The sequence below is a fragment of the Podarcis liolepis genome (assembly GCF_965112155.1).
Source record: "Podarcis liolepis genome assembly, chromosome: 2".
In the NCBI taxonomy this organism is placed as follows: Eukaryota; Metazoa; Chordata; class Lepidosauria; order Squamata; family Lacertidae; genus Podarcis; species Podarcis liolepis.
Genome location: NC_139555.1, coordinates 34,413,927 through 34,440,882, shown reverse-complemented (window position 1 = coordinate 34,440,882; position 26,956 = coordinate 34,413,927). Strand labels below are relative to the sequence as shown.

At 46.0% G+C, this 26,956-nt stretch overlaps 2 protein-coding genes and 1 long non-coding RNA gene across 4 annotated transcripts in view; 1 reads left to right on the top strand and 2 right to left on the bottom strand.

Moving 5' to 3' along the window:
- Positions 1-2,487, bottom strand: part of SLC16A5 (solute carrier family 16 member 5) — a 22,455-nt gene extending 19,968 nt beyond the window's left edge. The window contains exon 1 of the mRNA XM_083487201.1: positions 2,308-2,487. The gene's annotated coding sequence lies outside the window, so the exon portion shown is untranslated. The remainder of the gene's footprint in view (positions 1-2,307) is intronic.
- LOC310699465 lies at positions 2,460-14,147 on the top strand. The gene is made up of 2 exons (XR_014522100.1): positions 2,460-2,550; positions 13,315-14,147. It is a non-coding gene; the product is annotated as an uncharacterized lncRNA (long non-coding RNA).
- Positions 7,467-26,956, bottom strand: LOC310699394 (E3 ubiquitin/ISG15 ligase TRIM25-like). Of its 2 annotated transcripts, none has more exons than XM_083487176.1 (7): positions 26,726-26,956; positions 25,056-25,718; positions 22,308-22,403; positions 19,154-19,387; positions 16,352-16,514; positions 14,434-14,496; positions 7,467-8,091 (listed from the first exon to the last, which is right to left on the bottom strand). In XM_083487176.1, exons 2-7 carry the CDS (start codon positions 25,638-25,640, stop codon positions 7,553-7,555), a joined length of 1,680 nt encoding a protein of 559 aa, XP_083343302.1. In that variant the 5' UTR covers positions 25,641-25,718; positions 26,726-26,956; the 3' UTR covers positions 7,467-7,552. The 2 variants fall into 2 exon arrangements, with proteins under 2 accessions (XP_083343302.1, XP_083343303.1); XM_083487177.1 differs by having other exon boundaries at positions 19,307-19,387; positions 26,726-26,900.

The window sequence follows — 26,956 nt, the reverse complement described above, 5'->3', positions numbered from 1 at the left end:
GGGGGCGCAAATTATTTGCCTTGCCCCGGGTGCTGACAACCCACGCTACGCCACTGGTTGGGATGCATGCCTCAAAGCTGTCAGGCCTTCTTCTGTATGTTCCTCTCCCCTGAGTTCCATAAACTAGCCAGTGTAGTGGTCTCCTAGGTATTTAAGGGATCATGTGTTGCCAGCAGTCTGTTTTCCAACCCTCAAAATTTCACCAGAAGTAGCGGTCGTTAATTTTTAATGCCACGTAAATGAATCAAAAGCAGGAAGGTGGTCACCCTCTATGGATTCTGCAGCCTGAAATGCCCATTTCGTGTTGCTTCATAGTAACGCTGGTGCTGAATGCAGAACATTGTGACCTCCTTAGTGCTTTGCTACAGCAAGTTCCCAAGGCAGGGGTTATGGAGGTTCTTTTGAGCCTGAACACCAAATCCCCTTATTTCTCAGCTATGGTGCTGAAAACTGATTGGACAACATGCACACACCTGTACCAAGAGATAATGTTGTGCCCACTGACTGGCTCCTCTGGTGTTTCAGAATGGGAGCAAAGCAATCCATTTCACCACTACAGCCACACTTACTGGATTACTGACCCTTTATGGGTGCTCCAGTTTTTAAAATACCATACTCTATTTGCAAGTTACACTTTATTCATACTTAATTTTTAAATACTATGGGGTCAGGTATGTGTGCACACACACACATAAACACCTGTGTGAGATGTAGCTCAATACATGAAACTATTCATCCTGGCTGGAGTTGGTCAGATTAGGGTGATATTGGTATATATAGACTCTTCCTGCTTTATAGCTATATAGGTCTTGCCCTAGTACTTAACATTTGCTTGGAAATGTTCATAGTTGTACGGTTCTTACCACCAGTATTTAAATGTTTACAGGAAAGTGCAAAGTGCTGGTGCCTGTAAAACAGGTGTAGGCATCCGAAGGGCCAGGGGCTGGATGCGGCCCAATCGCCTTCTCAATCTGGCCCGCGGACGGTTAGGGAATCAGCGTGTTTTTACATGAGTAGAATGTATCCTTTTATTTAAAATGGGTTATTTGTGGGGAATAGGAATTTGTTCATTCCCCCTCCCCCAATATAGTCCGGCCCACCACATGGTCTGAGGGATTGTGGACCGGCCCACGGCTGAAAAAGGTTGCTGATCCCCTAGTAAAAGTCTTGGTAATCTGTAAAGAGGGACGCTGGTGGTGCTGTGGGTTAAACCACAGAGCCTAGGACTTGCCAATCAGAAGGGCGGTGGTTCGAATCCCTGTGATGGGGTGAGCTCCTGTTGCTTGGTCCCTGCTCCTGCCAACCTAGCAGTTCGAAAGCACGTCAAAGTGCAAGTAGATAACTTAGCAGTTTGAAAGCACGTCAAACTGCAAGTAGATAAATAGGTACCACTCCGGACTCAGCCAATAAAAATGAGCGCTGCAACCCCAGAGTCGGTCACGACTGGACTAATGGTCAGGGGTCCCTTTACCTTTACCTTTAACCTGTAAAGAAAGCCCAGTGCTCTTATCTCAATATTGCAGACGAGAGAATTGAGACCTAGTGAATTCGAGGCTGAGACAAAATTTGAGCCCAAGTTCACTGCTCTGGCTCTCCGCCGGTACACAACACAGCATCTCTGGAGTCATGAGCTGCAACAGCTGCCTCTTTAAAAACATCAACAGCGATACGAAACGGGAACTCCATAACTTGTTGCTCATACCAACCCATGTGGTTCTTTGGAGCCAGTTTCAGGGCTGCCTCCCTTCCTGTCTATACGGAATCAGAAAAATGGCCATCCAGACAAGCGTCCGATTATCAGTTTAGATTTTGTGCAAAGCGGTATTAGAAAGGGGTGGGTTTGCTTCGACCCCCGCGCCGTTTTAAGCAGCGGCAATTTCGAAAAGGAGCTTCCTTCCAAGGGCTCACCCGAGAGAGATCCCTGCACGCCTCGGGGATCCTGAGAAGGCTTATAGCAACTCTCAACTCTGGTGTCGACCGAGAAAGGGATTGTTCCGGTTTCGGACCAGGTGTCAGCGGGGGCGGAGGGGAGGGGGCGTCGTCGTTCCTTTCCCTCCCGAAAACAGGAAATCGAGACCAGGCACCCTTCGATCCAGTACCCTTCGATCACGAAGGGGATCCTTTCTGCACTTTACCCCCATCCTTACTCCCCCCCCCCAGGGATCCCCCTCTGGCCTCAGCTAGGATGATCGAAGAGTCCCCATAAGGAAGTGCAGGGCAGAGGCTGGGATCTTAAGAACTCCCCCCCCCCTCCGCGGTCTCGTAGTGATCTTGATCGGGTTCACCAGCCGATCGCCGCCTGCTCACCTGCTCACGCCCCCCAGGCGGGGCTGCTGTTTCCTCCCTTCCCAGGGGCGACCCCGTGGCCCCTTCCTCTTCGCTCTCCACCCCGCTCCACTTACTCCAAGGGCCGGCCGAGCTCTCGACTCCGGTTCCCTTTCGGTTGCTTATGGAAGAGAAGGAGGAGGAGGAGACTTGGAAGCCGGAGATCCGAGAGCGTCGCGCGCTGCCAGAGGAGCCCGGGGCGGGCTGAGGTCAAAGGGGGCCGAGGTCAGGCGAGGAGCCCCGAGGGCGGCTCCTGTTCAATAGGGTGGCGAGGAGGAGAGAGGTGCCTATTGTTGCTTTTGCTTAATTTGATTGGGGTCGTGGGATCTGCCTTGGTTCACCCCCCCCCCGCGCCCCGCATGCCTTATAGATCTGTTTCCAAAAGTTGTTTTCAAGGTCCTAGATCTCACGGAGGTGGCAAGCCTGTGTCTGTGTGTCGCTTCAGGTTGCAGGTGGGGGACTTGTACGTGCTTATCTCACCCTTTCTCCTCGCTAAAGGCGGTTCTCGTCTCCCTCGTTTTACGCTCGTTTCACCTATGCAGGTGAGGCCGAGAGGCGGGGGGGGGAGAGGGACGGGCCGAAGGTCACCCACTGAACTGCATAACTGAGCAGGGTGAAGCCCAGTGCTGCTATAGCACCATAGGAGCCAAATCTTAGGGGTCCCTTCGGCACCCCTCTCCCCCAATAAAATATTTTAGGCCCCCCCCAAAGGGGAATTCCCACTAAAATGGGGTGTGTGGGTGGGTGCCATGTCATGTGATCGATTATGTGGGGCGGGGCTTATCTTCCTTTCCTCCCCCCCCCTCAATATTTTATTCAACTCCACACCCCTGTATAGCACACTGTCTGATGGAACTGGTACTCCGCACCAAACAAAATGTCCCTGCACATAGAAAACTAGCATGCCAGGATTCTGACCTTGCCTCCCACCCACCCCCACCCCCAGCATCACACGTTTTCTATTATTGCAGGGAAACAACCCTCGCTTTGCAGCCCAGACACACATTTCCCAGCTCAGGAAGAAATAAGTAATTAATAGGTAAGTTAATGCAGGGGCGAAACTAGGCTTTATTTCACTCGGGTCAAAGAGCCAGTTTGGCAGAAAAAGAAAAACCCACATGCAGTTGTGTACACACAGAGAGAGACTGCGAATCTCAATGGCACCCCAGGGCAACCCCCCCCCCCAAAACCTGGCTAGCCCTCCCTTAGCTACCACACTGGTTAATGTATTTCTCCTCCAGGCTTGTAATAGACACACACACACAAAACTACCTCATATCATACATAAAAGAAGGTAATAAATTACGATCCAGAATTAAACCCAAGTTTGCTTAGGGCTGCTTGAAATGACAGCAAGTTGGCACCAGTTTCTGGGGCACCTTTATAAAGCCAGCCTGCCCTGCCTATCAGTGGCTACTAGCCTTTGGCCGCCACAATAAAACATTTGAAGGTACTGGGCCCCCACAAAGTTGATGGGCATTCCCATTCAAATGGGGTGTGTGAGAGGGGCAAGACTTACCCGGGACTTACCCACAATATTTTATTCAGTTTGGCACCTCTGCATGATGGCTATGTCCTGTCTCCACAGTTGGAGGCAGCAGTGTTTCTGAATACCAAGTTGCTGGAAACCAGAAGAGGGGAAAGAGTGCTCAAATCTTACTTGTGGGTTTCCTTCAGGCATCCAGTTTGCCACTATGAGAACAGGATGCTGGACTAGATGGGTCACTGGCTCTCCTGATGTTCTAATGCAGTCATCTGCCAATTATCAGAGCTAAGAAGTATGTCAGTATCAGGAAATTCACCCCCCCCTAAAGGTAAAGGGACCCCTGACCATTAAGTCCAGTCGCGAATGACTCTGGGGTTGCGGCGCTCATCTCGCTTTACAGACCGAGGGAGCCGGCGTTTGTCTGCAAACAGCTTTCAGGTCATGTGGCCAGCATGACTAAGCCATTTCTGGCAAACCAGAGCAGCACACGGAAACGTCGATTACCTTCCCGCCAGAGTGGTACCTATTTATCTACTTGCACTTGACGTGCTTTCGAACTGCTAGGTTGGCAGGAGCAGGGACCGAGCAACAGGAGCTCACCCTGTCACGGGGATTCAAACCGCCTACCTTCTGTTGGCTACTACACTTCAGAGTCACATACATTAAATAACATTCTAAACAAAGACCAACAAAACACAATGGTTTTTTTTAAAAAAACAACCTCTATTCCATTCTAACAGACTAAAATAAATTGTAGACCTCTTCTTTCCAGCTCCTTGCTTTCCCAGAAAGGAACATCTGGAAAACTGGCAACTTTACAAGGGGAGGATGTTGTACCTTTATGTTTTCCTTACTAGTAAATGTTTACGGTAGGTTCCCTTGCACAGGCCTCAAGGATAGAGAGTTGAGTGGATAAATTGCAGAAATATTTACATGCACTGAAAATTTGAGTTTCTTGGGGCAAATGAAGCAACTGGAAATGACTCATCTGTGACTGTGTCTCAGCTGTCTAGATTTAAATGTTACCCTCTGAACCTTTGGAACCCTTAATAAAAGGCCTGAAGAGGCTGCTGCTCAAGTCAGTTTTATCCAGATCTGCCTTACTGAATCAGAGACTCATAGTAGAGTTGGAAGGGACACCCAGAGTCTTCTCAGGTGGATCAGAGGCAAATACACACACCAAAGCAAGTGAGGGATGGGCCATCCCTGCTGAGCATGCCCAAAGCCGGCGACCATAGAAGACAGCGGTTTAATGTTGCTCATGGAAGGAGTGGGTGGTCAACAGGAAATGCTGCTCTGTGATCAGACGTCAGCTGCAGGCTGGATGAGGGCAAAAATGGTAGGCACTCTTAGGAATAAGAGCCTCCAGTCCACTTGTAATCGGCATTCTTCTGGTCACCTTGCAAAGCCATTCCCAAAACCTGCAGGTCGCTTACAGTCAGCACCCAAATGACGATGCCAGCGTTGGGAAAGGGCAGCATGCCTCTGAGCATGTGCAGAGTGCCCTCCCTCCCCGCCCTGTGCTCCCTGCTTGCAGCTGAGCAGTGCCAACAACTTTTTCTCTAGAAAATAAAAGCACTGGAAAAGACTATGTAACTGAGCCATTGAAACACTTGGGGGAGTGTCAACTTTTATTGCTGCAAAGCTACTCCTAACTTTCAATGATATGTACAGTGTTTTGGATTCAGAAAAGGTGTGTGTTTTGATTAAAAAAAAAATCACCAAGGGATATGGTAATTTATGTTGACAGAGTAAGAGCAGTCTCAGTTCTACAGTACCAGTTAAGACTTTATATGGCCACAGGCCAAATATTTTGGAAAGTGTCTCTTGTTGAGCAGGAGAGCCCATGCTTTTCAGACAGAGTTAAGATGATTTCAGGAAAGTCAGCTGAAACAAAATTTCCTATATTTGTTAGCAAGGACATAAATTGCAAGAAAAGCCTTACTTTTTTAAAAATAAAACCAAACTTTATTATGAGCACCAGCTTTTGCTTATCTGCTGGAGCTGTGTAGGATTCAAGTTTTCTTGAAGATGAAAATTGAGATTTCCACATCCCCAAACATGAATCTAGAAATAAGACGAAGAAGGCCTGTTCAGGTTATGTGCAGCCATTCTTATGTCTCATTGTGTGCATTGTGTGCTGCATACTGATCTCAGGGGTCTCTCACAGGCGTAAAATGCTAATAGTAGAGTTTTCTGCTGTGAAGCACTCAGGAGCCCAGGGTAAGAGGGAACTCCAAAACCTCATTCTGCAATGCTGCTTGGAAAACAGACAAAGAAAGAGTGCGCACCCATCAAATGTGAACGCAGAATGAAGTGAACAAATGTGTGTTTTTTTTCTGAGCACCAGAAGACTACACCCTTGAAAACAAGGCTGTGAACTTGAAGGTTGCTTTGTAGCACTGCGAGTGCCTTGTGAGTGAGTGTCTTTAGATGCAGCCATGGAGACACTGGGATGCAGCCAAGGCTGTCATCCGAGGCGAATTGCTGGCAACTGCTGCCAGCAAGGGATAATTAACAATCAAAAGATCTTAAACTGTAACTTGAAAGAGCCTGTCAGGTGGTTGTAATGACTTGTTAAGTTAATCCAGCTACTCAAGGGACCGGCTGGACACCCAGTCCCCAAGAGTTCGAAAGACACCTGTGCCTCTTCAGAACAATGCTTTGCAGAGGATTATTCTGCAGAGGCACAGACAGGCCTTTCAAGAGAGCCACTGACTTGGAGCGGGCGGCAGATTGGGTATCTGCAAATAGTCATACTGCAGTTCATGAGAATGAGATCATGTGTGAGTGTAGCTGTAAAACAATTAACTCGGGGTTGTTTTTTTAAGCTGCATTGGGTTGAGGGAAGCTGGAAAGGAAGCAAGCGATATTGTCTGGTGCAGTGATCATGAATGATCCTTTCCCAGTGGTTTTTGACATGTTGGGTTGAACTTGTGAGCATTTCGATCGTGTCTCAGTTGTGACACTGCACCCTGATTTTATTTTATTTTTCAAAACGGAGGTTGAATCTAAGACATGGTGGGGATCAACTCTCAAGGCAAATTGTTTTGCTTTTGGCTCTGCCTATGATGGCTTACTCCTGAATGCATAGCATTCACACAGAGGATCCTGGAATGTCTGTGGCTCATGAAAGTGCAAACAGTGCTGCCTTTGAGTTGGGTCCAATGGACACGTTTCAGGTGCTAGCCCCTCCCCGTGAAATTTCCTATGCACATTAACTGGGATTTCCCCTCTGTAAACATGCTGCTTGGCTGAAAGGGAAAGATGCTTCTGGAGATGTGCAGAATTGCCCTTCCTTGGCTATGAAGCAACTCCACAGCAAGTGCCATGTAGAGAGGCTTTGGGGACAGCATATTTAGGGAAAGGAATAGTAGGAGAGGCATTCTGCTTCATTTCAGACTGAGGACGTGAGCAGGCATGCAAATAAACACAGCAAGCGCCAGCCATAGAAACACCATGGGTTAAAAATTTAAAAGAGGCAGAAAGAAGAGAAAGAAAAAGTAGGAAGGAACCAGTAACATAACCGGCTTCCCTCCCTGCTCCAAATGATCCTCTGCAGCAATCCTTTTATCTTACAGAAAAATGCATTCAGGTGTATCATTTGCTTTCTGTTTATAGCCACATGACTGGAAAAAGAAAAACGAATCCCACCTTAGCAGTAATGAGGTAGAAGTTTATTTTATCAGCTACAGCAAAGCCCTCCCTGGCCTTTAAAGAGGGATATTTTTTGTGGCCTCTCTAGTCTGGGTGCTGTTTCAAAGTAATAGAGGCCCCACTGCTTACCATGGCAGCTGGGTAAAGCGGTTCGGTGAATATGGTGAGGAAACGGTAGATGAGGTTCATGGTGTTGGTGATGCCATAGAAAGTCAGGGAGCCAGCAGCATAGTTTAGTAAGACTCCAATTGTCTTATAGTAGCTGCCATGCACCACAGTCTGAATATTGTTGTGCCAGACAGAGTACTTCAGTGAGTCCCACTCCAAGCACCATGAATTGCTATTCCTGCCAAGCAGGTACAACATGCAAGCTTTCTCAGTTCTATGCTTGTAACTGTAGGTGACTCCCAAACACAGCCATGCGTTTGAAATCTCAGCCTCCCAGTAATGGCAGCCCTCACATAGGCTGCGGGTGCACAAGAGCTGTGGCCAGTGGTTGAATCCTTGGCTGGGTTTTGAGTAGTTCTCCAACAAGATTCCCATGTTCAGCACCGAGTGGGTCTCCTTAAACAGGAAGAGTTCTTCGTTGGCAGTGCTAGCATCAAAATTCAGCAGACAGTAATCTGTTTCGTGGGAGGCAAAACAAGGGGTGAAATGTCAAAAGAAGCCACTCCAGGAAGGTGGGCAAGGGTGGGCATCTTCCAAAATCATAGAGTCACTGAGGCTAGAGGTGATCGGAATATAAACTTACTCCAGCCTCTTGCCCAAGGCAAGGACCTCCATGAATTCTCCCACATGTAGTCCCACCCATCAACCACCCTAGGAAACAATCTGGAAATTTTTGTTTATCACATATGATATGAGTCTTTCTCCAAGGAGCTCAGCGTAGCAGCAGTAGAGCTTTGCTCCAAATGGTAATAAACTCACTGAGAAACTTCCATGACAGTGAGGGAATTTGAAACCAGGTTTCCCCCTAGTTCATGTCTAATGCTCTGTTCACTATACCCCACCAGCTCTTTACAGTATTTATATGCACGACAAACAGAAAACAGTAGCAAGCAAAGTGATTCGTGTCACGGGTACCTGTATCTGACTACTGATGGAAGATGTTAGTAAAGAGCCAGTGTGGTGTAGTGGTTAAGAGCGGTAGTCTCATAATCTGGGGAACCGGGTTTGCGTCTCTGCTCCTCCACATGCAGCTGCTGGGTGACCTTGGGCCAGTCACACTTCTTTGAAGTCTCTCAGCCCCACTCACCTCACAGAGTGTTTGTTGTGGGGGAGGAAGGGAAAGGAGAATGTGAGCCGCTTTGAGACTCCTGAAGGGGAGTGAAAGGCGGGATATCAAATCCAATCCCCTTCTTCCCTTCTAAAGCTACCCAGGTGGAAATAAGAAAACAAGCCAGTCCACCAAAGTATGGAAAAGTGAAGCCTCATAGTTTCTGTATGGAAATTCCCTCCCACCCCCAAATTTCAGTATTATATATATATTATATATTATATATATATATATAAAATTTCTGAACAACTTAATATTTTGAAACTCTTAAGCCATTTACAAAAATACATCGTAAAAACAATAAAACATACTGTATCATAAAAACAGAGATAAAACATACAAATCAGTAAAACGGTATTTAAAAAAAGACGCAATAACAGGGTCCCGTCTAATAGGTCAGGAATAGCCTGGGCAAAAAGATAATGCCCCTAAATGACACCTGACACAACCAATGGATGGTCCTTCACATTTGGCAGAGAGGAGGACATTCCTGAGCATGTAGGGACAATGATGGAAAATACCTGTTTCCAGGTATCCGTTCTGTGTATTCTATAGGGCATGGTTTTGAGAGTAAAATTCCCTCAGATTATCTAACTGTTCTTATAGGTCTTTCAGATAACCTGATCCCAAGTTGTTCAGGGCTTTATATGTTAGTAACAAGACCTTGAACATGGTCTGAGAACTGCTTGGCAGCCAGCCCTCCCACAGCTATTTTGTGTGGAAGAACAAACAGTGTTTGCTGGCAGCTTTCAGGAATTCTTTCGTTTGAAATTTGCTTGGGGGACAGTTTAAAGTTGCTGCTTCTTGCATCCCATGCCTTTTCAAAAAGGCTAAATCATTCTTACTGGGTTGGTAGAACTGTCAGATTTCACCTGGGATAGTGCTCCTGGGATAGTGCTCCTCTTTACGAGAGGGAGAAATTTGGCTGTGCAGCTTCTCCCCTCATAGTACTTCTATGCTGGAATCCGGATAGTGTGCTGGAACCCCCCTGGCAAAGCACAAGCTGCTAGAGCTTCACCTTCAGTCAGCGTAGGCCTTAGCATTAGCCAGGGTGGAACATCCCCTTCAGGCAGTGAGGGCTTGGATGGGTGTGGGAGCAGTGGCAGCAACACCCCGGCTGTTTCTCCTGAACCCATGTCATGTGCAATGCAGCCTAGCCCTATGCCCCCTAAGCTGCTCTGCTTTGCTCAGGTGCAGTGAAGGGTGCTGTAAGATTAACCTGCCCATCAGTGTATGGAATGCGGGGAGGAGAAACATCTTGTCCTTTACCTCAGTTAACAAAATGTCCTGGGCCTTGGAAGCTGTTGGGTTGGGTGGGTTCAGCACCAATGGCCGGCTAAGTTGAGCCCTGGCTGAGGGTCCCAGGAGCTTGGAAGGGCCCACACTGGCTCAACCCAGGCACATTGCCATTTGCACCACTATATATTACCCAAACTGTAATATTCTGCCCATAGGTATATGAAATGTATTGATTTCATAGATCTGTAGTCTGGATACATCTAGGGGTAGGAACTTTGGGCTGGGACATTGCAGTTTGGGTAGCTTAAGATGGCGGTGACTGTCATGGATGGGAGACAAGCTCAGCTCCTGTTCAAAAATGCCACCACTCATCCACCACTAAAACATGTCCTGAGGCCCCCCGGCAGAGGGTGACAAGTGGTGCTGTCACCAATATGGCAGCAGCAGCAGAGAAAGCATATGGCAGGCACCGTTGCCACAACCAGATGTGGGTCCTGCCCTGGTTGTGGTAGGCGTTGGGTGGGTGGGCCCATTGTCAGGGCTGAATCAAAGCCCCACAAAGTTTGACACCAAGCAAAGATGGAGGGCACAAGGAGAAGGGGACGGCAGAGGACGAGATGGTTGGACAGTGTTCTCGAAGCTACCAGCATGAGTTTGACCAATCTGCGGGAGGCAGTGGAAGACAGGAGTGCCTGGCGTGCTCTGGTCCATGGGGTCACGAAGAGTCGGACACGACTAAACGACTAAACAACAACAACATGGGTGCACTGTTAGCATACCAACCAGAAGATGCTAGAGGCCCCCCTATGGCTAGACTCCCATATACTGCCTGCAACATTACTAGGGTTCAATGAAGATTACAAGAGTCCGAGGTTTGCTATTCATACTCAGTGGCCGGAAGCCACATGCACCTCCAGCCTCAGCAAAGGACACTGTGCCTTTCACCTGCTTGCAGCAGTCACCTGATGCTGTCGCTTTCTTGCTAGCTCTCAGTTAAAGGATGATAACTGCGGTTCTGCTCCCCTTGCTAACTAGGGCAACCAAAACACACAAAACTTTATGAGAGGTGATTATTTTTACTGGCCAGCATCCAGCTAGCAAGCACAGACCGGTATTTGGTTTAATGCAAGTCTTAACAGATTAGTGCTGACATTGACCTTTCCTATTCAGCTAGGACTGGACTTTTTCAGAGACGGTGCCGGGAGATTCTGGGTCCAGCACTTTCTGCATGGCTCCTCAAAGCAGTGTTCTAATATTTTATGTAAGAAGTGGGAATTCGTATGGAGGATTTCTGCCTCCCATCTACCATATGGGAATAATAATAATAATAATAATAATAATAACAACAACAACAACAACAACAACAACAACAACAACAACAACAACAACAACCTAACTGAGATAAAAAGCAGAGACATCACCTTATCAACAAAGGTCCGTATAGTTAAAGCCATGGTTTTCCCAGTAGTGATGTATGAAAGTGAGAGCTGGACCATAAAGATGGCTGATCGCCAAAGATTTGATGCTTTTGAATTATGGTGCTGGAGGAGACTCTTGAGAGTCCCATGGACTGCAAGAAGATCAAACCTATCCATTCTTAAGGAAATCAACCCTGAGTGCTCACTGGAAAGACAGATCGTGAAGCTGAGACTCCAATACTTTGGCCACCTCATGAGAAGAGAAGACTCCCTGGAAAAGACCCTGATATTGGGAAAGATGGAGGGCACAAGGAGAAGGGGACGACAGAGGATGAGATTGTTGGACAGCATTCTCGAAGCTACCAGCATGAGTCTGACCAAACTGCGGGAGGCAGTGGAGGACAGGAGTGCCTGGCGTGCTCTGGTCCATGGGGTCACAAAGAGTCGGTCACGACTAAACAACTAAACAACAACAACAACTGAGATAATCTATTATATGAAATGCTTAGAGAACGTAGCATCACTTGGGGGTTGGACTACTGTGGTACCTCGGGTTAAGAACTAAATTCATTCTGGAGGTCCGTTCTTAACCTGAAACTGTTCTTAACCTGAAGCACCACTTTAGCTAATGGGGCCTCCCGCTGCTGCCACACCCAGTGGCGTAGCGTGGGGGGTGCCAGGGGTGCCGACCGCACCGGGCGCAACATCTGGGGGGGCGCGAGTCCAGAGGGAAGGGACAAGTTCCTCCGCCGGGCTCCCCGCCGCCACCGCCAGCCTTGCGCCCTAGCGCGCGCGCCCCCCGCCGTCGCTGTGGCTGCGCTCCGCTCACTGCTCGCAGGAGGAGCAGCCGCTGCAGCAGCGCCGACGCCTGGGCGGGCACGGGCAGCCTCTGCACCCTGCCGCCGCCGCCATCCCCTCAGCCCAGCCACAGGCGGCGGCTGCTTCTGCCTCCATCCTCCTCCGGGCAAGCAGCGTTGTTTGCGCGGCAACTCGCAGGTTAGGGGTTGGGGGGGCGCAAATTACTTGCCTTTCCCCGGGTTAGGGGGCGCAAATTACTTGCGTTGCCCCGGGTGCTGACAACTCACGCTACGCCGCTGGCCACACCACTGGAGCACGATTTCTGTTCTCATCCTGAAGCAAAGTTCTTAACCCGAGGTACTATTTCTGGGTTAGCAGAGTCTGTAACCTGAAGCGTATGTAACCTGAAGCATATGTAACCCAAGGTACCACTGTACTAGATGACTCTCAGGGTTCCTTGCAACTCTACAATTCTATGATTTCAGGAAAAGTGCTGAATTCTAAGGATCTCTCATCTTGTTTCCAGATTTGGTCAGTCCTAGTGCATATGACCAGAGACAGAAACAGGATGGGAGGTCAGTTAGGGCAGGTAGGGGTCTCCTCTGAGACTTTCTAACCTTGCAGAAAACATACTGGGAACCAAACTAACTCCTCAAACTCTCCTCCAGACTTTTCCTGGAATCCAAGTGACCACAGCATACAACACATGGTCAGTATTTGGTAAAGGATGCCTAGGCAATGATACCTGTGTCTCTCTGTGTGTGAGTGAAGGTGGAGGGCAAAAAAGGAAGAGTTCTCTCCATGCATCCATTCCTCTCTCTCTCCACCCCCCCCCCCAATTCTGTGTTTGTGCCTGTATATGGGAGGCAGGCATGAGACAAGCGGATGAGTCCTGACATTAATGGGCTTTTGCTACAGGTCTGCTGTAAGTATGGGTAGCATGGACTATTACCCAATGGGAGAGTGTTTGAGGGAGAGTTTGTGTTGTGTTAGTTGAGTTGAGGAAATGCAGCCCTAGCATTAAGTAGCAAGAAAGAAGGGGTTAATGGAGAAAGCTGGTCACTTCAGGAATTGGTATTTAACCTTGCCGTATTCTGCTAAATTATTCCTTCTAGAATGCTGAACATCAATAAATGTCAGGGTTATAAATTGGTATTCAATAGACTGGGGCGTCGGATAAGATGTGGATTAACTCCTTGAACAAAAGAGGAAGATTATGATAAAGCAAACAGTGAGTAAGCATCTGGGCACACTCGTAAGCAACCACTTACTCCAAGTTTTCTTCTTCTGGAAGGACAAGAAATCCAAGATTTCTGCAACTTCCCAGAATAGAGATGAAGTGATAGGAAAAGTCAAACCTGTTATGCTTTGGCTGTTAAAGACATGAAACAGAAAATCTTGCAGCAGCCCTGTGAAACAGTGTTCTTTGGATATCTTCTACAATTGATTTGAAAAAAAATTCAGTTCTTGAAGTGAAATGCCTGCATTTTTTTTTAAGTTCCCCAAGAAGTGTTTTGCAAATCCAAGAGCCAGGATTGTGTCAGTGACGAATCTCCACAAAGGAGGTCCTTCTGTTCAGATGTGTGACTCCAGCCACGATGTGGTGTTTTATTTGTTCACCGACTTTTACCTCTGTCTTGTTGTATGGTATGGTTTTGACCTTGCATACTGCTTTGCGAAATGATATGTGGTTTATAAATAATTGAATTGAATAAATAGGAAGACTTTGGCCTCTGTCTTACCTTACTAATGTGGCTATTATATTTACCTTACAAAGATGGGAAGTGTGAAATTCAATTTAAGCTACTGCTGCTAGTACCAGGTCAGTCACAATGAACAAGTTAGGCCAGTTGACTGAACTAATGATGAACACCTCCATCGTTCTCTTAGAATGGCAATGGTGCCCACCTGAGAGGTGCTGGAACTGAGTTCTGGCGAGATCTGACTGGGGGGGGGGGAGCCCTGGCAGTGGCTGTCCCAGATGTACACCCCTGAGCTTAATCACGGCTTGTTTTCTCAAATGTGATAGAAGCTGGCTTGAGGGAAAACAACTCAAGTAACAGTATTTCTCAAGAAACCTCAGGATACAGATGGTTTGTGGCAAACGTCACAAGGACTCTGCTTCACATACCAGTGATAGGAGTACATTGGCACCAGATAAAATGGTACTGTGTGCACAGGCTAAATTTTAAAGCACTCCAAATGAAAGCAATGAGAAGTCAAATGGAACCTACACTTTCTGAGACTTTTCCGATCCGTGGGAGCTGGTATCACTTCATAAGGCACCATTGTGATCCCTGAAAGACAAAAGGTCCTGGAGTTATTTGTGTGTGTGCATAGCCTGTGCAGGGTGCCATGTAAACAGAAATTTGAGATCTTGCCCTCAGGGCTGTGGACTACACAGATTTTTGAGCTTATTTTTAACCCTCGTGTAAGAGACTTATTTGATCTGCATTATCTTGCAAAATTCCCTGTTTTCGTCCTTCCAGAAACACAACCTTTTTAATCTACTTTAGCAAAGCAACAACAGTTCTTTGGCACACCAGACACTAACAAAAATATTGTTCCAACCAGCGGTTGCTGATCCTTATTAATCCAGCAGCATTTACGGGAATCATCCTAGACACAAGTATAATTGGCTGGGAAATTAAAGACCTGAATAACTTGATCCATACCAAAGGGATAGAGTCTTATAGGAGCTTCCTACATTCGAAGTTAGTGTGGTGTTTTGTTGCAAAACTCGCAGGGCATCAAGGAGAAGCGGCTTGCTGGGTGGGGCAGAGCCTCTGTGCTAACTTCCCGGCAGGCGGATCATTGTTAGCACTACGCTAGCCCCACTCCCAGCCACCTTCTATGTTGGCAGCAGTGACCCACCTGCTGTGAAGCTAGCTGAATGGCTGCGCCTCACCCAATGAGCTGCTTCTGGCTGCAAACTATACCCCCAAAAGGCAGAACTAATAATTCCCCCACGTCTGCCATGTGGAAGACCAGGAGATCACCATGGGCTTGTGAGAACTGGGGGTGCTGCACCACAGCAAAATAAAATGAGTCCTCTTTGGGGTCTCTCTCCTCATTCTTCTACAGCCACCACATCTTGTCCATTAAAAGGTAACCAGAACACTGGGTTCTGCTCACCCAGTGTACAACTTCGACACTCTCAAATAGCCCAAAGCCTGGTCGGTCCCGTCCCCCCAAAATACCCCATGATGTGACAGAAGAAGAGCCTTGCTAAGCTATCTATTCTAGCATTCTGTTTCTACAGTGACTAACCAGATGCTAATGGAAAGCCCACAAGCATGACATGAGTGAAACAGCTCTCTCTTGCTGCTGGCAACTTGCCCTCAGTGACTAACAGCCACTCAAAGCCTTATCTTCCATGAATTTGTCTAATCCTAATTTTTGCCACAGCACATGCAGAAGACACTGTTTAATTTGTGTTTGGTTCTATCCAGGTAAATATGCTTCTTAGTTTTGTTAGATTTAACAGAAAAATGTAATTTCTTTATTTTTAAAGGTCTATAATAATCTATTTTTAAGGGCTCTTTCAGCTATATAGTTTATTTTACAACTATATGCATCTGGATCTACACAGAGAGGAAGAGATTTCAGTCCATTTCATTGCAATCCCTAGTTTAGAATTTGCTTTTTGCATAACTTCAGCACATTGGATCAACATTTTCAGAAAGCTATCCATCGTGACCCTAAGCCCTCTCCTGGTCACACCACAACACAAACTCATTTGATTTGTAGGTATGTTAAAGGAGCAATGCATTTGATTTCAAGTGTTTTATATGTGGCTGCATCATTCTGAAGGGTTTCTGAGTCTTAATGTGAAACAAAGGGACTGAGAGGCTATGCATACATCAGATTGTTAATGTGTACGTTAATGTGTACATAGATCCAGCCTTTTCCAAGGATTGTGAGTGAAATGACCCAAATTTGTATTTTTTGTGTGAGCATATGATTAATTTTAATTTTCATTCAGTTGTATTGTCTTTCTATATTATTGCATGCCATTGAAGCATATGTTCTTTCTTAAATGAAACAAAAATATTGTAAAATTAAAAAAATCTACAGCACCATGTGTTGAAGAGTTATTTGAGCCAATGAATGCATCTTTCTAGCTGTAGCATCTATGTGGAGCCAACTCACCTTTTTGAAGGGCTTTGTTGATGAAACAGAGTCCGAACATGGACACTTGGGATTTCAAGTCACTCAAGGTCTGTTTAAGTGCTACGAAACTGGTGGGCTCCTCACACTTCAGTCCAATCAAAGCTTCTGTGCAACCCGACATCACTCTTATTTTTGGGAAGTCCTGTGGGAACAAATAGATTTTAACAAAAGATTGAAACTCACTGAAACATTTTTGGGAGAATTTTGATGTCCTCATCACAGAAATGGAACCATCTTGGTTTGCCTGCAGGCTTTCTGACTACGTGTATAGAATCCAGGGCCGGCCCATCCATGAGGCAAGATGAAGAGACTGCCTCAGGCGGGAGGATCCACAGGGGTAGCAGATCCCAGTGTAGATCTTCATTCACCCCTCTTGTTCCTGGTGTATATCTTCACTCACCCTTTCTTCCCTGGCAGGGTGTTTGTGCCATTTTATGGTTTACCTCAGGCGCCAATATTTTTCAGGCTGGCCATGCAATCTATTCTAGCATTCTGTTTCTACAGTGACTAGTTGGAAGGGACCTCAGAATTCATCCTTTGCTCAAGGCTGGATATGTACAGTGCAAAACACAAATCTGTTTAAGTGCCTCCAGTGAAGAAGAATCTACAACTTTCCCCCTCTGCCCAGAAGGGGCACCATCACAGCAAGCCATGACAGGAGACTATTTAATGCTTTGAATGCATCAGGTTTTTGAATTTCGTGGTGAAAATACCAGAGATATTTGAGAAAATGTTCTTTAAAAAACAAAAACCCATTAACAACCTTTCCCCTTTTTAATTATCCAAGGGAACATGGATAATTGGTTATAACTATCAGGGTATGATGGCCTGAAGGCACATGGTACTGTAACTATGTTCAAACGAAGCAGCTGCAAGTCTGAGCAGTGCATGCCTGGAAGACCAAACTGATTCTGCCTTCACAACAGAAGAAAGGAAAGTTAGAAATGTTATAAGAGCTAGTGTGGCTTCATGTTTAGAGTGTTGGACGAAGACCTAAGAGACTCGGTCTCAAAGCCCCACTCAGTCATGAAGCTCCCTGGGTGACTTTGGGCCAAGTTACTGTCCCTCAAGACCTAACCTACCTCATAAGGTTGTTGAGAGGATAAAATGGGAAGGGAGGGTAGTGCCAAGATCTTTACCTTCAGTTCAAAGGACCGCACAAACACTCACACATGACGAGGATATAATAATGCTACTGGAATATCACTGAACGCTTTATTGCTCTTTTGCTATGGGCCAAACACGGCCTTATAGGCTAAATGCCACCTCTATGCAAACAGGCCCATTCCTCCCGCTACATTCCATTTGTGTGGCTTAAATGGTACAGAGGTCATTTGCTCACATAACATGGTGTTCAGTTTAAGACTCTGTTTTATTATTTGCATTTCTCTAGCGGCTTAGAGAAACACTTGATCAAACGAAAAATAAAGTCACACTCTTTGGGCATGTTTTTAGCAAAAAGAGGAGTTTTTGTTGCTGTTCCGCACTGGAGATTTTAGAATCAAGGCAGGTGATCCTCTGAAAACGTTTATGAGCGGCAGTGTATAAGAAGTTGGGAGTCTCTTGCCTCAGATGGGCAGCTGCTGCCCAGTCCACTGGGGCTACATGACCTGCTGCTGGCATCAGGGGAGAATTTTGTAAACACATAACAAGTACAATCTAATAATAAGCAGGTGATGGAAGCTGGCACCAGGGCTAGCCTTGTGAAAATAAATGTCCTTTGCTTACTCTCTTGCGCTTGGTACTGGCACACTTCCCAGCAGAGTAAAGAGGAATATGTGGTAGAGGAATTTCACCCAGCACAGTACACTCCTTAACCGAGTCACCCTCTTTCTTTCATGCTAATAATGGGTGGGGCAGTAGCAACAACAGTAGGAAGCACCGACCATTCAAAGGACAAAAGAGGTCAGAAAGGGTTACGAGATGCCTGAGAAGAATCAGGTTGCTCAGCATGTGGTCTGGGGCTGATGGGAGTTGTAGTCTAAAATATCTGGTGGACACATGGCTGGGGAAGATTGCCTACTCTATTCTGCCTTGGTCAGACCATACCTGGGATACTGTGTCAAATTCTGGGCACCACAATTTAAAAAGGATATTGACAAAGCTAGAATAAAGGCAGAGGAGAGTGACCAAGATGATCAAGGGTCTGGAAACCAAACCTTATGAGGAACAGTTGAGGGAGCTGGGTATGTTTAGCCTGGAAATGAGAAGACGGAGAGGAGATATGAAAGCTATCCTCAAATATCTAAAGGGCTGTCACATGGAAGACAGAGCAAGCTTTTGTATCCTGCTCCCGAAGGTAGAAGAAGAGAAGAGTTTGGATTTGATATCCCGCCTTTCACTCCCTTTAAGGAGTCTCAAAGCTGCTAACATTCTCCTTTCCCTTCCTCCCCCACAACAAACACTCTGTGAGGTGAGTGGGGCTGAGAGACTTCAGAGAAGTGTGACTGGCCCAAGGTCACCCAGCAGCTGCATGTGGAGGAGCAGAGACGCGAACCCGGTTCCCCAGATTACGAGACTACTGCTCTTAACCACTACACCACACTGGCTGTGGACTCAAACCAATGGATTCAAGTCCACTAAACATCAGGAAGAACTTTCTGATAGTAAGAGCTGTTAAACTCCTTTGGGAGGTGGTAGACACTCCTTCACTGAAGGTTGAATGGCCATCTGTCATTCCTGCATTACAGGAGGTTGGACTAGATGGCCCTCAGGGTCCCAACTCTACAGTTCTATGATTCCCTGGTCTTGACTGTGCTCCAATTACAGTGTGGACTCTACCTGCAGAAACTGATGGTCACTTGGGTCTTCCATGAGACCTGTCAGCCAGTAATTCTGCTTCTGGAGATCAATCAGCTGCTCTTGACTGTGCTGAATGGAATTCCCCATTCCAACTAAGGCCGATCTTTCTTCTTCATCTATAAAGTCCATCACCTTGTTCTGCAGTCGCTTGAGCTCTTTCATCGCCTCGGCAAAGGCCCTATTCACTTCGTCTCGGGCCGTCTTCACTACTTTCTGAAAGGGAAAGACAATGCCAAGCACATCACATTTTCACCTACCATTGTTTAAAGTATGGAAGTTGCTACAACACAACGTAGCGTTGACTTGGGCAGCTTTAAAAGTGGATTAGAGAAATCCATGGAAGATAAGGCTACTGATGGCTGCTAGTCATGATGGCTATGTATTGCCGTGATGCCTGTTATCAGAGCTGCTTCCAGATCCTAGCTCACAGAGGATCACGCTAGCCAGCGATCATTTTGTAAAAGTCTTTATTGAGTTACAGTTTCCATTCTCAAGCTGCTGCGTGCAACTCTACGTCTTATGGGTTAGACCGGCGAAGCTCCGTCTGAGTCTCCGCCCCCTGTACACCAGCTAAATGCCCTAGCCTTACTCCACCCTTTCCGCCTGACCGTTCTTCTCTGGGTCCCTCTGCCCCCCGTGGTCTCTTCCTTCCGGGACGCTTCTGACGCTGACCCCCCGGACCCTTCTGTCTCCTTGCGTCGGGCTTTAGGACCTGGCTCCCTTTCCGGGCTGCTTACTGCGCCACCTTCCTGTGCATTTGAACTTGGCGCGCGCGCCCAACCTTCCACTCTCTGCCTGACCGTTTCTTCGCTCCCCGATGGAGGTGTGGCCACTCCTGACTCATGCCCTCCCTCCTGCTGTGAGCTGCCAGAGCTCGGTACCTGGCGCCCTTCCTCTCCACTGCGTTCTGTTGGTGATGCTGGTCCCGATTTCCAACTGCTGCTCTCTGAGCCCCCTCTGGACCCTTCTTCCTGGGGTGTCCCCCTAGGCTCCCCCCTTGCTCTGGCCACTGGCGCCCCTTCCTGTGAATCTTCTGATTCACTGGAAAGACTCGGAGATCTCGGGTCGTCGTCATCACTCATCTTTTCTTCTGCCTCCTCCCCTTCGCTCTCTGTTTCCTCCCTTGCCCTCGCCTCTGCTCCTGAACCCCTGACACCTGTGAATCCTAGTGTTATGTACTGAGTTGAATAGGATCCAAAAGGCAGCAGTCTGATTGGTCCTAGAACAATAGGATTCAGAATGCAGCAGTCTGATTGATCCACAGGAGCCACCCAATCCAGCTCCAGGTGAAAGTGAATCCGCAACCCGATTGGCTTACAGGTGAATCCTGGAATTAGCCAATCACGTGGGGCCCATTGTGTAAATAATGTATATAAAGCAGACATTCTGGGGGAACTTCCATTCCTCCTCACCACTATGAGCTGAATAAAGAGCATGAAATGCACTCTGGACTCAGAGTATATTTCACCTAGTGACTGGGGATTGCATGCGGGAGAGTCCTATTGTGCTCATGTCCTGCTTGGGGATTCCCCCTAGCGTTTGTTTGGCCACTGTTGAATGTTGGATTAGGTGGGCCTTGGACCTGATTCACTAGGGCTCTCCTTATCTTCTTATGTGTTCATTTAATACTCCTTTGTGAAATTCTCAGGGTAGGTGCAGACAGGCATTTTTAAAGTGGCAAAGCTGCACTGGAACCATACATGAATAAGGAGCAATTGGTTCTGCTGGTTTCTAGCAAAAGTACTGTGTGCACACTGCTAATTGGCTTCATGCTCCCAACTTTGTCTTCCTCCTCAGAGCACCCTTTCAAGTTAAGAGAGAGTCCTGCTTTCAATAAAAGAAAACAAGGCACCAAAGAAGCAGGCTAACTTGCTTGTTGTGCTTTCTTTTCTTTTCATTTTTTCCTTTGAAAGAGGATTGTCCACCTGAAATGTGGTGGTGAAGAGGGAAAGGAAACAAAGGGAATCAGCTTTCAGTCTGGAGGGCCTACCTGTGTAATTTGAGGAGAGATAGTGAGAAGAAAGCAGAGCTCACCAACCACAGGAAACCCTATTCCTGTTTGCGCTGGGATGTCTGTATGTATTGCATTGTGGTCCCTTTCAGTGCTGTTTAGCTGCTTTATTTATCAAATAGTCCTTCACAATAAAAGCTGGACATATTTTCTAAAAAAGAAAAGAAGCAGCAACATGTCGCTTGTGGGACCGACAGCCTCAGCCGCACAGCAGTTCCTTGAAGCAACCATGTTGTTAGGTCTTCAAACGATGCGGTTTGTGATCTAAAGCAGGTGTCCCCCAAAACACATTGTTTTGTACATCTGCAAGCCCTGAGCCTGCTGATAGCTCATTCCTATGCATGAATGTTACCACTTTGGCTACATAAGAGTTCATACTCAGATGATGAGTTTGCTATTAGTATACAGTGGTACCTCGGGTTAAGTACTTAATTCGTTCCGGAGGTCCGTACTTAACCTGAAACTGTTCTTAACCTGAAACACCACTTTAGCTAATCGGGCCTCCTGCTGCTGCCGTGCTGCCGGAGCACAATTTCTGTTCTCATCCTGAAGCAAAGTTCTTAACCCGAGGTAATATTTCTGGGTTAGTGGAGTCTGTAACCTGAAGCGTATGTAACCCGAGGTACCACTGTATAGTGTATATGACTCTCAGTCAGCCAGAAGAACAGAATGGGAGCCAAACATGACCTGGGATGTTCCATGGAATAGCAGAGAAAGCTGGCATTTGCAAGGGGTCTTTCAGGGTGGCTAGGCCTCCAGATCTAAAGAAGTGTCAACCACTTGACTTCAGTACAGTGGTACCTCGGGTTAAGAACTTAATTTGTTCTGGAGGTCTGTTGTTAAGCTGAAACTGTTCTTAACCTGAGGTACCACTTTAGCTAATGGGGCTTCCCGCTGCTGCCGCACGATTTCTGTTCTCATCCTGAAGCAAGGTTCTTAACCTGAGGTACTATTTCTGGGTTAGCGGAGTCTGTAACCTGAAGTGTCTGTATCCTGAGGTACCACTGTACATGCAAATACATGCCCACATGAGGAACGGTACAATACTGAGTGGCAGTAAGTGCCCCTGGATCTGTGTGATGTGCCATGGATTTGGTCTCTTCCCTCAGAAGCTTTTCTCACCGCAAGGTAGTTAACTCTGCCCCTGTGTTGCTGACTGTCCACTGCCACCATCAAGACTTGGTTTTCCACGTTGGCCTGTACTCTCCTGACTTCGACCTGGGAAAGAAAGAATTAGAACATGGAAGCAGCAGTCTGGGGATGACGACTTCACATACACCTCTTTTAAAAGTGGAGCATAAATAATCAGTGCTCATTTTTAAAAAAATAAATAAATGAGATATGTGGGATGCATATTCCAGTTTTATAGAAGAGAGCCTGTTTGGACTCACATTACAAAGAACTGGACTAGATGAACAGCTGCTGGAATTAATCAGGAAGCCCATTTTTTATTCACAAACTGCTTTTTGACGCAAAATGTCTTCAATGCAGCTTACAGTTTTTTAAAAAAAGAATTTAAAATTCTGATATTAATACCTCATACAAAACCTAACAATATTCATTCATAAACTTTACTGCACTAGCCAAAGGCCATGGCATCGTTCACAGGGAGAACAAAAGGAAAAACAGCAATAACCATAAAAACATTTTTTAAAAAAAACATTTAGCGCTACCGGTGCAATAAACCACGGTCAAGTCTCCTAGAGATTATTTGTTGCATGAGCTGGAATAGCAGGGAAATCTCCGGTAAAATATGCCAGCTTAAATGTCCGAATCCCCTTTGCAGTTGACACCTAACAATATGGAACAGCAGAACAATACACCATTAAGCAGTGCCAAGAAGCCTTGACAATTCCATGCTAGTTGTCTGGTAAAATAAAAAAAAGCAACCCTTGAACAAAACACCTGAAGTATGGGAAATAATGAAACCTCCAAGGCAAGCGAATTTCCATCGCAAACTGTACCTCCAATGATTTTGGGACAAGAGGGCTGGTTTAAGACTTAGGACTGCCTGAGGCAAAGGATAAGATGATGTCCTCCTTCTCCAGACAAGCTGACTGGAGGGCAGTCAAATTTTACTTCAATAGTATGGATGGGATAGCATGACCCCCCACACCTGAGGGCAGCAGGGGTCCGGGACAAACTACATGGCACACAGAACTGTGCCCTCCGACAGAAGGGAATGGCTAGGAGACTCAGGAGAAGGATCCACAGCCTCTAGTATCTGCTAGCCACCTCACTCTGCCCAAGAATGAGGGTTAATCATGTGGGGCATAGTAGAAAAGCCTCACCTGATTATCTTAATAGGCAGGGAGGTTCTTATCTCAGTTTTCTTTTTATGAAACTGGGTGTAACCAGATAAGGTGCTGTCCTCAGCTGAACCCTTTTGTTCAGCTTCTAACCAACTTTGTCCAAATTGCACAATCTCAAGGGCAAGCAAACTCAAAATAAAACAAGGTATAACAATCTTGGTGTCAGTATGAACTGGTTCACTGCTTTTGTTGCAATGGCAAGTTGATGGGCTCACTCGTCTTCTGCTGATAGCTTGCTTGAAAAAACATCACTCCTAATGTGACTGTTTCTCCTTTTAGAAGAAATAAAGGATGTGAAAGAAAAGTACATACAAGTACAAGCCATATATCACAAATACAGACAGCATTTTAACCTCATAGCTAATATGTCTAATATATAGTTCACCAGGTTCTACATATACAGTATATCCATATATATATATATATACACACACACACTTGGGCTCATCATTTTATTATGTATTTATATTTAAAAGTTATATCCCACCCTATGTCATAGGGCACATTGTAGCAAGCAACACATAACATGTCAGTAACATTAAAGCACATCATCTCTTTCGTTTTCCAAGTTATGAATAGGCAAAAAACAATAAAAACAGGATAAATCATCATTGTTATAGAAAAAAAAATATGCATTCTGAAAATTATTATATCTCCTCTAGTCCTCAACAGTGTCAAACAGATATACAGTGATACCTCAGGTTAAGAACTTAATTCATTCTGGAGGTCCGTTCTTAACCTGAAACGGTTCTTAACCTGAGGTACCACTTTAGCTAATGGGGCCTTCAGCTGCTGCCATGCGATTTCTGTTCTCATCGTGAAGCAAAGTTCTGAACCCGAGGTACTATTTCTGGGTTAGCGGAGTCTGTAACCTGAAGCGTCTGTAACTCAAGGTACCACTGTAAATCTCTCATTTTCCACCCCCCCCCAAAAAAAACCACACACAAACAAAAAACCCAACAGAGAGAGAAAGAGAGATAGGTGGGAACTAAGACTAAATTGATACTATATACATTTTTATCAGTCTCATTTTTTAGCTAATACTATCAGTTTCTGCTTCTCTATATTTGTCCTATTTATCCTGGAGTTCTAAAAACTGAGGATTTACCCAAGTTTAAACAAGCTTCTGTACCTTTTCACATGTCATATTCCAATTTTTGTCCTTGTGGGGAAGGAAAAAAACAAAAGGCTTTGGGAGGAAAGCAAGTTCTCCCTCTGAATTGTTAAGAATTTTCTTTTCCTGGGCTGTCCCATCTCTAGTGCCTATCAATGGAAAGAACAGTGATGAAGAATAGAAATAAGAGAAATAGGGTAAAATGGGAGATGGTCTGTGCTACTGAAATCCCAGCCTGACCCAGTGGGAAGTGACGCTGCCTCCCCTCCCCCAGTTGCCAACCAAGAGTGGTGAAGGACGCCACACGCACGATCTCCAAAAGATGTTGATAGGAATCGTTTAGGAGAAGGGGCTATAATACTGACCTAGCACCAGTTGTCCTCTTCTGAAAGTTGCATGGCAGGAAAACTAACTGCTGACTTTAAAGGATGGCATGATACTCACTTCTTTCTTGGTCCTGTCGTCCTTCAGAGAGATGGCGTCATGATTCTTGTGCTCTTCCCGAACACAGATATGGCAGATGAATTTCCCTTCGATTCTGCAGAACAGCTCCAGCAGTCTGTGATGTTTCAAGCACATATTAGCCTTCAGGTCATTGAGAGGTTTTATCAGCTGATGGTTCCTGAAGGCATTGTCTTCATAGTGGGAACGGATGTGGTTTTCGCACAAGGAAGCCATGCATTGCAGGCAGGACTTGACAGCCTTCATCTTCCTGGGGGAGCAGAAGTCACACAAAACCTCCCTCTGGCCTTGCAGCTTCCTTAACCCTTGGGCTTCTTCCCGTGCGAACCTCGTGGCGATTTCTCCCAGGGTTGTGTTTTTGCGCAGTTGAGGCCTCGAACTGAAAGGCTCACGACACTGAGGGCAGTAGGGGCAATCCCCGACCAGGGTTTGGTGGTCCCAGTAATCCTGCAAACAGTCCATGCAGAAGTTGTGTCCGCAGGCTGTGGTGACGGGGTCTCTGAACACCTCGAGGCATATCGGACACACAATGTTGTCCTCAAGGAAAAGCAAGCTAGCTTTCTTCATAATAACACTTTCTTTTTTGGTTGAGACTCAACCAGTGCTTGTAGTTGCACAAAACCCTAGGAAAAGTTGGGCTGCCACCTGTTTTTTTATTTAAAAAAAAACACACACAGTAGTTGAAACAAATGGTTTTTAATTGACTGGTAAAACATGCACATTTGCATAGAGCTAAGAAAATAACATTTTAGAAGAAAAAAGTGTGTCTTTGAAGATATTGCAGAGTGCACTAAAAGTAAACAAAATGTTTAAATGTCTTGCCAAATTGACTGTGGGCAAAGTTTTAGTTGCTCAAACTTTTATTTACTTAGTTACTACAACCAATTACCGGCAATTGGCGGTTGTAATCCCTGTTAAAAGACAATGGCTTCCTCATGTTGAGAGGCAATAGGTAGTGTTCTTTGCAGATGGTTAAACCTGTTACCACTCTTCAATGGGTGAGACTGCATCATTCAGTCATACTCAGGAGAGAGCTAGTCTAAGGAGGAGGCAAGACTGGCACAGTGAATCCTGCAGGAACAGTAGACACAACTTTTGGATTTTGTGTTGTAGCACAAAAAAACCAACAACCCAGAAGTGTTGAATGGTCACTGTAAAATGTGAAGGTTCTTTATTGTTTCACAAGTTGTGTATGTCTTTAAGGGCTAGGGCCAGGGCAAATAACGAGACCGTCTTACAGCTGTGAAACATAGCAGGGGCTGCTAGGTTGTGTTAATAAAGCTGTGTCAGCATTTGGGCATAGTATATAAGGAGCAGCACCTAGCTCCCTCATTACCCTGGGGGGATGGGTTGGTGGTTGAGTCTGGTTTGTTGTTGTTATCTTTAGTGTAAAAGGAGTTTTTGTTTTGTTATTAAAACCTTGTTAAAGTTATTTTTGAGTTCCTTGTTATGCATGGTCTCCCCAGCAAGCTCTCTGCAGCACTACTAAACTGCAAATCTGGGATAATCTGGGTTAAAACTATGTGGAAAGAGCACACTCCATACAGGAGTCTTGGCTAGATTATTTCTGTTCCTTCCATCCCTACCTTTGTGACCCTATAATTCTACAAACAGATGGATTTTTATCAGTGAAACTCATTTCCCACACTCACCTGTTCAGCTGTGATACAAAGTCAATTGTGGCACTCTGTAACATTAAGTACCACCTGGCAAAAATTAGCAACCCGTAGGTGCTAATAGCAACTGTTCTACCTACTAACAGATCCCTCATCTAGCTCCAGTGGCTAAAGGTTTTACGTTGTTCTTTTCTTGGTCCAAAACAGCAACTCATATTGAGTTCCTGTCAGTTTACAGTCTTTCATGGGGTCTGAATTTGCTATGTG